We start from the raw sequence: 12169 nt of genomic DNA on the forward strand, positions 1-12169 counted from the left end.
ACACACCACACCACACACACACACACCACACACAGACACAAACCACACCACACCACACACACACCACACACACACCACACATACACAGACCACACACACACACCACACCACACAGACACACCACACCACACACACCGCACACCACACACACACACATTCACACACCACACCACACACACACATTCACACACACACACCACACACACACACACACACCACACCACACACACACCACACACAGACACACACACACCACACACACATATTCACACACCACACACAGACACACATACACACACACCACACACACGCACATTCACACACCAGACCACACACAGACACACACACCACACACCCACACCCACTGCACACACACACACCACACACACACACACACCCCACACACACATTCACACACACACACACACACCCCACACACCAAATACACACACACACCAAACACACACACACCACACACACACACCACACACTCACCACACCCACACCACACACACACACACACACACACACAACACACACACACACCCACCACACACAACACACCACACACATATACACACCCACGCCCACACTCACACACACCACACACACACACACCCACCACACACACGCACCACACACACACACCCACACATACCAAACACACACACACACACACCACACACACACGCACACACACACCACACCCACCCACCCACCCACACGTACCAAACACACACACCACACACACACCCCCACACCACACACACCCACACACACACCCCCACCACACACACCACACACACACATACACCACACACACACACACCACCCCACACACACACACACACCACACACACACGCACACACACCACACACATGCCTCCACACCACACACACCCACTACACACACATACGCACACCCCCACACACCCCCACACCACACACACACCACACACACACCCACACCACACGCACCACACACACACCTACCACACACACACACACCCACAACTACACACACACCCCCACACCACACACACACATACGCACACACACACACCAAACACAAACACACACACACCACACACACACCCCCACACCACACACACACACACAACCACACACACACACCTACCACACACACACATACGCACACACACACCCCCAACACACACACCACACACACACACACCAAACACAAACACACACACCATACACACACACCCCACCCCACATACACACCCCACCCCACACACACACCACACACACACACCCCACCCCACATACACACCCCACCCCACACACACACCACACACACACACAACACACATGCCCCCACACCACACACACCACACACACCCTCCACACACACACACACACCACACACACACCACACACACACACAACCACACCCACCACACACACACACAACCACACACACACACACACCTACCACACACACACACATACGCACACCCCCACCCCCACCACACACACCACACACACACCCCACCCACACACACACCCCACCCCACACACACACCTACCACACACACGCCCCCACACCACACACACCCACACACACACACCCACCACACACACACCTACCACACACACACACCCACACCACACACACCACACACACACCTACCATACACGCACACACACACACCCATGCCCACACCAGACACACACACCCATGCCCACACCACACACACACACACACACCTACCACACACACACACCTACCACACACACACATACCACACACACCACACACACACACACACACACACACACAAAACACACACACACCACACACACACACCCCACCCCACATACACACCCCACCACACACACACACACCACACACACACACCACACCACACACACCACACACACCCACCACACACACACACGCACACATACACCACACACACGCCCCCACACCACACCCACCCACCACACACACACACACCACACACACACACCACACACACCCCACCCCACACACACACGCACACACACACCACACACATGCCCCCACACCACACACACCCACCACACACACACACACACCACACACACACACACCACACACACCCCACCCCACACACGCACGCACACACACACCACACACACGCCCCCACACCACACACACCCACCACACACACACACACACCACACACACACACACACACACACACATCTGGGAACCAGGGAAACCCACGTACTCACAGGTGAGCATGCGAACTCCACACTGACAGAGCCAGAGATCAGCTTGGAACCGGGTTGCTGGAGCAAAGAGGGAGCAAACCTCTGCACCACACGGTAGCGTAGCACTGTCACGGCACCAGTGACCCCGGTTCAATTACCACCGCTCTCTGTAAGCAATTTGTATGTTCTCCCCGTGGCCATGTAGGCCTTCTTCGGGGGCTCTGATTTCCTCCCGCCTTCCAAAAGTGTCGGGCGTTGGCTCACCGGGCCGGAAGGGCCTGTTATTGTATTGCACAAGTAAACCAGTAAAAAGTGACCACACCACAGCCCTGCTTTGACTTTGAACACATCACTGGATCTCCCTCATTTACTCGACCAGCTTCATCCTCATCCTCATCCTCATCCTCTCCAGCAGGACTAAACCTTTCAGAACTCCTTGCTTCCCTTGCCTAATCCTCTCGACACTTCCTGTGTCCGGTTAGAATCACCCCCCCCCCCCCCGAAAGTCGATAGGGGGGTAAAGAAGAAGTGTGGCATGCTTGTCTTCATTAGCTAAGAGGGTAAATTCAAAGGAGATGTAGGAGGCAAGATTTTTACACAGAGTGCTGCAATGTACTGCCAGTGGAGGGAGATACAATAAAGATGTTAAAAAGGCTCTTAGGAGGTACATGAATGTGCAGAGAATGGACTAAGCAGAATATTTCGGCATGCACTAGATGGGCTGAAGGGCCAGCTTCTGTGCTGTAGTATCCTATGACTCTACGTGCATGCCGAAGGGATTCGTATCATTCATTAGTCTGACACAATATTGTGACTGAAGGATCTGTTCCTGTGTTATATTCTCCTATTTTCTATAATTGGTCCCAGCATTCTCCCTCCCACTCTGTGTAGTTCTATTTTAAATGATCGGGTTACATTAGCTACTCCCTGATTTGTGGGGATCACTCCATGATCTGGAGTATTTTGCAAGTCGTTAATCAATATATGCACTATTTCCACACTAAGCCTTATCGTAGCCTGCAATTCTGACGACCTATTCCCAGACACCACATTTCATCGATTTCTCCAATATTACTTGTTAAAATGGTACAAATTTCTTAGAATTCCTCTTTCTCATAGACCTTTGGCCCCCAGCAGTTCTGGCAAGTTATTTTTGTGGTTTTTTTTTCCCTGTGAAAACAGAACCAAAGTATTTGTTTAATTACTGGGCCATTTTCTTGTCCAAAGAAGGACAGATACTTTTTCCCAAGATTCATCCCAGCCCCAGGAGACACTGGATGTTGGGAACCTCAAATAAGATTCAGCAAGGGGAGAAACAGAACTGTAAATGGATTAGAAAAGTCAGAAGAGAAACAATGGTAGTTTTAAAATTGAAACAAAATTTAAAATAACAAAATTAGAGCTCTTTGGCCCAACTGGTTCATGTTGGTCAAGACACACATTTAAGCTTATCCCTCTTGCCTGCATTTGGCCCGTATCTCTCTCGACCTTGTCTATCCACATACCTGTCCAAATGACTTTTTAACACTGGAATTGTACCTGCCTCCACCACTTCAGCTGGCAGCTCATTCCATGTACCCAACACCCACTGTGTGAAAGGTGTAACTATGACAAAATTTAAAAATTTGAGGTGTAAGGGGTCTTGGGAGTCCTGGTTCGGGATTCCCTAAAGGTAAACTTGCAGGTTGAGTCTGTGGTGAGGCAGACAAATGTGATGTTAGCATTCATTTCGAGAGGACTAGAATATAAAGGCAAGGATGTAACGTTGAAATTCTATAAAGCACTGGTGAGGCCTCACTGGGGAGTATTGTGAGCAGTTTTGGGCCCCTTATCTTTGAAAGAATGTGCTGAAACTGGAGAGGGTTCAAAGGAGATTCACAAAAATGATTCCAGGATTGAATGGCTTGTCATATGAAGAGTGTTTGATGGCTCTGGGCCTGTATGCACTGGAATTCAGAAGAATGAGGGGTGAAACCAATTGAATGGTGAAAGGCCTTGATAGAGTGGACATGGAGAGAATGTTTCCTATGGTGGGGGAGTCTAGTACCAGAGGACACAGCCTCAGGACAGAGGGGCGTCCTTTTAGAACAGCGATGAGAAGGAATTTCTTTAGCCGGAGAGTGGTGAGTCTGTGGAATGTGTTACCACAGGCAGCTGTGGAGACCAAGTCTATATGTGCAGTTAAGGCCAAGGTTGATAGATTCTTGATTGGTCAGGGCATGAAGGGATACGGGGAGAAGGCAGGAGATTGGGACTGAGAGGGAAATGGATCAGCCATGGTGAAATGGCGGAGCAGACTCAATGGGCTAAATGGCCTAATTCTGCTCCTATATCTTATGCTCTTATGAATATATGATGCATTTGCAATGAGGTAGATCAGGAACAGTAAAGGCAGCAGTGAAGCAGTAAAAGGTATTTATTTCTATCTACAACAGATAGAAGTAGGTACTGTAGGAGTAAATATCCATCTTATTTATGGAGAATGAGACTGTTTCTATTTAGCGTTCTGGGAGCTGGATGTTCAAGGTACCTAACCTGTAAGAATAGTTAAAATGGAAGTGAGGTAGAGTAGTGTTACTGAGAGATACTTATAGATCACCAAATAGTAGAACAAAAAATAAAATGCCAGAAGACTCAATAGGTCAGGCAGCACCTGTAGAAGGAAAAGTTGTAAGGAACTGGAGGTGATACAGGGAATGCAGAAATCAAGGAAAGTAAAGTAGACAAGATAAATTAGCAGTAATAGAGGTCTGAGGCGAAATTCATAGGACATACTGCACATGGGATGGTTTTCTTGGCCAATATGTTGAAGAAAAGCATTGAAGGGAAGTTCTCCAAGCACAGCTAACAAAGTTCCAGACAATATTACATCCACAGAGCAGTGTTGTAAAGTTGGCAGTAAAGTTATCAAGAGAGTTTATGCTTTACCAAAAAAGGGCCAAAGTGCTTGTCTTTCTTCGAACAAGAAAATGACAAGAGTAATTAAACAAACACAGTAGCTTGGAAAATAGTGCATGTATTGATTATCGATTTGCAGAATACACCAGGCCATGGAGTAATTCCCACAGATCGGAGGGCAGCTAATGTAACCCCATCATGTATAACGGAGCTCTACAGAGTGGCAAATCTCCCCCATCCTCTGCACATTCACGTGCCTGTCTGAGAGCCTTTATCAACACCTCTATCACATCTGCCTCCTGAACCAACACTGACAACACAACCCACTACTCTCCCTGTAAAAAACTTTCTGCACACACCTCCTTTGAACTTCCCCCCTCCTACCTTAAATGCATGCCCTTCAATATTAGTCATTTCAACCCTGGGAAACGATAGCAGCCATCTACTCTGCCTGTGCCTCTCATAATCTTATGAACTTCCATCAGGTCTCCTCTCGGACTCCACCACTCCACAGAAGAAAACCCAAGCTTGTCTGAGCTCTGCTCTCAGTACATGACCTCCAGTCCAGGCAGCATCTTGGTAAACCTCCTGTGCACTTTCTCCAAAGCCAACTACTCAGAATGAGTATCCTTTGGAGAACCAGAAGGAGACATGAGAGGCCTTTGGCAAGTAGGAGTAAGAGACTCCCAAAGCATCTTGTACTCACGAGGGTAACGAGGAAGACGGCAGGACCACACAAGGATAAAGGAGAAACAGAAAGCATGCATTTAAGGCGAGAGGGGTTACGTTCAGTGGAGATGTGCAGGGAAAGTGCTTTACACAGAGAGTGGTGGGTACCTTGAATGCACTGCCTGGGAGGACGTTGGAGGCAAGTGTGATAGAGACATTTAAGAGTCTCTTAATGTGCAGGAAATGGAGGGATACGGACATTGTGTAGGCAGAGTGGGTTAGTTTAGTTGGCTATATGGTTTCTAATTGAATTAGTTCAGAACAACATTGTGGGATGAACAGCGTGTTCCCTGTGCTGTGCTGTGCTGTTCTGTTCCATGTTCTTTCATCATCTCAAAACACAGTAAGCACCGACTGAAAGTATTCATTTAGCACCTTGCCCATGTTCTCCAACCTTTATCCGTGAGTGGTCTACCCTCTTCCTCGTTACCCTCGTGAGTACAAAATGCCTCGGGAGTCTCTTACTCCCACTTGCCAAAGGCCTCTCATGGCTCCTTCTGGTTATTCTAATTCCACTCTTGAGGTTTCCTCCCCCTCTGGCTTCAAGGACACGGATCAATTTTAACTTCCTAAACTTTAGATTTCACTTATTATTCCTTCATAACTAAATCTGCAACTCTCGTGACATCCTTGTCCTTCCTTCTTACTGGACATACCGGTCCTGTACTCCCTCAGTCTCTCCACGGGAGGGACTCCACTGTCCTGGTGCTCTGATTCTCGTGCCCCTGACAAATGAGTTTACATCCTCCCAGGCAGCAAACTTCCCCTCCAGGATACTGATTCTCCTCAAGTTAAGGTGCAACCTATCCCTTTTGTATAGATTGTCCCTGCCCCAGGAGACGTTCCAATGATCCAAAAACCTGAAATCACGCCCCTGCACCAATTCCTCGGCCATACAATTATCTATTCTATCTTTCTATTCCTGCAAAGACTAGCATGTGGCACCTGGAGTGATCCATAAATCTTGCTTTTCAACTTCTTTCCTCATTCCCTATATACCACTGTGATTCCTTCCTTCCATGAGATGGGATTTCTAAAAGGCCTTGGTAAGGTACCTCACAAAATTTCATGGCATGGATAGAAGATTTGCTGGCAACCAGGAAACAAAAGAGTGGGCATCTGTGGGTTACTAGTTGCTAAGATGTAATGAGGGGGCTGTGCTACAGGGATCAAAATAACAATTATATTGCTGATTGCATCACTGATAACATTTTTCACACTTGGATGAAGACACTGATAGTCAGGCTGATACAATAGACTGTAGTCAGCATGGTTTCCTTAAGGGAAAACTGTGCCTGATAAATCTGTTGGGAGTCTTTGAAGAAACAACAAGCAGAATAAACAAAGGAGGATCAGTGGATGTTGTGTGCTTGGATTTTCAGAAGGCCTTTGACAAGGTGCCACACATGAGATTGCTTAACAAGTTAAGAGCCCATCGTATCCCAGAAAAGCTACTAGAATGGCCAAAGCATTGGCTGATTGGCAAGAAGCAAAGAGCAAGAATAAAGGGAACTTTTGCTGGTTGGCTGGCCGGCAACTAATGGTGCTCCACAATCATCTGTGTTGGGGCCGCTTCCTTTTACGTTATATGTCAATGACTTGACAGAATTGATAGTTTTGTGGCCAAGTTTGCAGACGTTATGAAGGCAGGTGGAGGTAATGTTGAGGAAGTAGAGAGACTACAGAAGGACTTGGACAGATCAGGAGAATGGGCAAGGAAGTGGCAGATGGAATATAGTGTCGGGAAGTGTGTGGTCATGCATTTTGGTAGAATAAATAAAAGGGTAGGCCATTTTCTAAGTGGGGAGAAAATTCAAAAATCTGAGGAGCAAAGGGACTTGGAAGCCCTCATACAGGACTCCCTAAAGTTTCATTTTCAGGTTGAGTTGGCGGTGAGGAAAGTAAGTGCAATGTTAGCATTCATTTCAAGGGAGCTAGAGTATAAAAGCAAGGATGAAATGTTGAGGCTCTATAAAGCACTGGTGAGGCCTCACTTGGGGCATTGTGAGCAGTTTTGGGCCCCTTATCAAAGAAAGGATGTGCTAACATTGTAGAGCACTCAAAGCAGGTCCACAAAAATGATTCCAAGGTGAAAAGGCTAGTCATATGAAGAAGGTTTGATGGCTCTGGGCCTCTACTCACTGCAATTCAGAAGAATGAGGGGTGACCTCTTCGAAACCTATCGGATGTTGAAAGGCTTTGACAGAGTGGATGTGGAGAGGATGTTACCTATGGTGGGGGAATCTAAGACCAGGGGACACAGGCTCAGAACAGAGGGGCATCTTTTTAGAATGGAGATGAGGAGGAATTTCTTTAGCCAGAGAGTGGTGTATCTGTGAAATCAGAATCAGGTTTATTATCACTGGCATGTGTTGTGAAATTTGTTAACTTAGCAGCAGTGGTTCAATGCAATACATGATAATATAGAAAGAAGGAATAAAAAGATAGATAAAAACATAAATAAATCAATTAGAGTAAGTATATTGAATAGATTAAAAATAGTACAAAAACAGAAGTAATATATATTTTTAAAAAGTGAGGTAGTGTTCATGGGTTCAGTGTCCATTTAGGAATTGGATGGCAAAGGGAAAGAAGCTGTTCCTGAATCGCTGAGTGTGCGCCTTCAGGCTTCTGTACCTCTTACCTGATGGTAACAGTGAGAAGAGGGCATGCCCTGGGTGATGGGGGTCCTTAATAATGGACGCTACCTTTCTGAGGCATCACTCCTTGAAGATGTCTTGGATACTACAGAGGCTAGTACTCAAGATGGAGCTGACTAATTTTACGAATTCTGCAGCTTCTTTTGGTCCTGTGCAGTAGCCCCTCCATACCAGACAGTGATGCAGCCTGTCAGAGTGCTCTCCACCGAACAACTATAGAAGTTTGAGTGTTTTAGTTGATAAACCAAATCTTTTCAAACTCCTGATGAATTATAGCCATTGTCTTGCCTTCTTTATAGCTGCATCGATACGCTGGGGCCAGGTTAGATCCTCAAAGATCTTGACACCCAGGAACTTGAAATGCTTCACTCTCTCCACTTCAGATCCCTCTACGAGGATTGGTCAGTTTAGTGTGGGGAAGTGCGAGATTATGCACTTTGGTAAGAGAGCAGATTGTTCTCTGAATGAAGAGACAAAAAATGAGCAAAATTCAGAGGAAATTCATTGCCACAGATAGCTGTGGAGGCCAAGTCATTGAGTATATTAAAGGCAGCAGTTGATAGTCTTAATTAGTCAGGGTATGAAGGGATACAGAGAGAAGGCAGGGGATCAGTGCTGAGAGGGAAAATCATCCTTGATGAAATGGTGGAGCAGACTCAATGGGCCAGATAGTCAAATTCTGCTCCTGTTTCTTATGGTCTTGTAGAAGGAACAAAGTGCAAGGTTTCCAGGTCAAAATAAGTGCAAAGGTCTGTTGTGCTGAGGACATAGTGACTCTGCAACAGGATACTGATAGATTGAGTTACTGGGTGAAAATCAGGCAAAACCAGTTTATTATGGGAAAATGTGAGACCATGCACTTTGGTAAGAGAGCAGATTATTCTCTGAATGAAGGGAGTAAAAATGAGCAAAATTCAGAGGGAGTTTGGTGTTCCAGTGCAGCCACAATCATAACAAGTAGTCAGAAAGGTTACTGACATGTAGGCCTTGATCATACAGGACTGGAATTAAAGAGTAGGGAGATTTGGTTATAGTTGTACATTAGTAGGACCTAATTACAAAATAAAAGTTCTTAGCGATGTCTTCTGTCAGAGTGTGGTGAACCTCTGGAATTGCCTGCCCCAGTGGGTGGTCGAAGCCAGACCAGTGACTTTATTCGAGGTGGAGGCAAATATCTGAAGGATGAAGGAATTAGTGTTGTGGGGAGCTTTCACTGAGGAGGAGACGAGTTATTCAGATATGGACTTACCTTGTAGCTAGCAGATTTTTGGCTCTTGCCTGCCACCTTTGGTGAATCCCAGGGTGTAGATCTGTAGTGTATGGAGTTGCTCACCTCTTCAATGACCTAAAGGCAGTGCATTCAAAACAGAATAGTCACAATGACAAACCCAGTTATCATTAGCTTGACGTATTCACTGTCTTTCCCTGCCCCGACCCAAACATTGACGTCACTTCACATTGATGTCAGTTCACGGAAGCCCTTCAATACCTCAGCCAAGACATCATTAAATTGGAGGGAGAGCAGAGAAGATATACGAAAATGTCGCTAGGACTTGAGGGCATGAGTTATAGGGGGAGGATGGGCAGGCTGGGAACTTATCCCTTGGAACGTAGGATACTGAGGTTGAAGAAATCCTGAGGGCAATAGACAAGGTCTTTTTTTCTCGAGGGAAGGGAACTAAAAACTTGAGGGCACAGGTTTAAGGTGAGTGACAAGAGATTATAAAGGGACCTGTGGGGCTTGTCTCCATGCTAAATGACTGTATGGCTCCAGGAACCAATCTTGGCAACACCGTTTTAGGAAGTGAAGGAAAAACGTCAAGGAAAAGTCAGTCGGGTCCACTGAAGCCCGTTTCTTTTCTCCTGGCTCTGAAGTAAGGACCAGCAGGGCTCAAGGGCCCGTTTCATGCTGTGTTAATCTTGAGCTCCAAGAACCCCGTTTATGAAGGACGTGCAAGGTGCAGGTTTCTTCTGCACATGACCTACGGCCTCATGTGGACACCAGACTAAATGTGACAGCCAGCAGCACACAGACTGGTACAGACAGTGTAAAGGACAGCTCCCTGCTTCATCTGGTATCTGGACAACAGGATGCTCCAGGGCCCCTTTACCCTTGTCCAGAGAGACTCTCTTACTCATCTTGCTTGCCACATACATGACGGGAGCAGGAAGGAGGGGGCCTAAATCAAACACCCCCTTCCCCACATCCTCCATCCCTGTTCCTACCTCATCACACAACTATAATCCCACCTCTTTCTGGCTTCCCCTTTCGTCCCCCCAATATTGCCCACGGTCTCTCCCCATACGCGGCATCCAAACCCTCTGAGAGTACAATCCTCCATGACATGCTCATTCCCTCACTCACCTCACAAACCCTTCTGCAACCTGGCGCTGCACAGCTCCCCATTCTTCCAAGCTGTCCCCCGTTTTGGTCACTGCTCACCTCCTCACCTACCCCAGCCTCTCTCACACCGTGCACAATGACCCAGCCCCTCTCTGCTCCAGACCAACCACCAGGATCTTCTCTCTCCCTCTACCTGCTCCCACAGGGGAAGCAAAGACCCAGGGCTCTCATACCCTCCCACTAGTGCACCCAGCAACTGGGCGCTCCAGTAAACACCAGAAGATGTCCCAAACCCTACGGAGAGAGCTCTCCAGGGCCAGCTTTTACTGGAACCCGGGGACAAATGACCCACAAGCCCTAAAGATGGATGATAAATAACTCCCTCCCTCTATGAAATCTCTCCTCCAGCCACGGCAGACAAAATGCAGAAATGATACTTCATCTCTGAAGAACACACCGTGGATCGCCCCATCCCGTTATGCAGTGGGTGGCGAGGGTAAAGCCCAGCAAAGTGCGGCCAAGATCAGTCCCCTTCTCCAGGGCTCTGCTGGAGAAGTCAGCGCATGGACGTGCAGCTCTCAGCCTGGAGACATCCAGCCCAAAATTCTGAGGTTCCCGCCTTGAGCCAAAGAATGTTGGGCTGACTCCCTGGTATCACTGTGATTTGAAAGGATCGAGTGACCTTGTTGATAAGGAAGCACCTCGAATGATGGAGCCTGGTATCAAAGGTTGGACAGAAGAGGGAAGACTCCTTCAGAAATTGTCATTGCTGCTCTTTGGATTAACAGAATTAACCCCTCATTGTGTATTGGCTCCTGCCTGTAGATTTGACTGTCTTCTGATTCACTGAAGATGTGGATGAACATCCTAGTCATGAGCTAAACGGGCTTTTCAGCGATATTCCGTGGCCAAACTGGAGGTAACGTGATAGATCCATGATAACAAGGATTAAGGCCCGCAGTAGCAGACAGTCACATGTCAGCCTGGTAACATTAGAAATGAGTCCTCACTGCTGCACTTGCTTTCGAGCTGGAGAGGGTGCAGGAGAGATTTACAAGAATGGTGCCTGGACTAGAGTGTCTGACCTGTAGGGAGAGGGGGCCACAATAACATTTAATTCCTTGGAGCGCAGAATGACAGGTGACTGCACAGGAAGTTTAAGTTAATAACATCATCAGGGGTATGGCCAAGGTGGACGGCCAAAGTTCTATTCCCCAAAGTCCAAAACTAGAGAAACATAGAAAATAGGTGCAGGAGTAGGCCATTCGGCCCTTCAAGCCTGCACCGCCATTCAGTACGATCATGGCTGATCATCCAA

At 47.3% G+C, this 12169-nt stretch overlaps 1 protein-coding gene across 1 annotated transcript in view; it reads right to left on the reverse strand.

Annotated features, from left to right (window-relative positions):
* Positions 1-12169, reverse strand: part of LOC140201737 (actin filament-associated protein 1-like 2) — a 157282-nt gene that overhangs the window by 61402 nt on the left and 83711 nt on the right. The window contains exon 8 of the mRNA XM_072266339.1: positions 9757-9852. Within this exon, the coding sequence (XP_072122440.1) occupies positions 9757-9852 (96 nt within the window). The remainder of the gene's footprint in view (positions 1-9756; positions 9853-12169) is intronic.

Source organism: Mobula birostris, chromosome 8, assembly GCF_030028105.1.
Source record: "Mobula birostris isolate sMobBir1 chromosome 8, sMobBir1.hap1, whole genome shotgun sequence".
NCBI lineage: Eukaryota > Metazoa > Chordata > Chondrichthyes > Myliobatiformes > Myliobatidae > Mobula > Mobula birostris.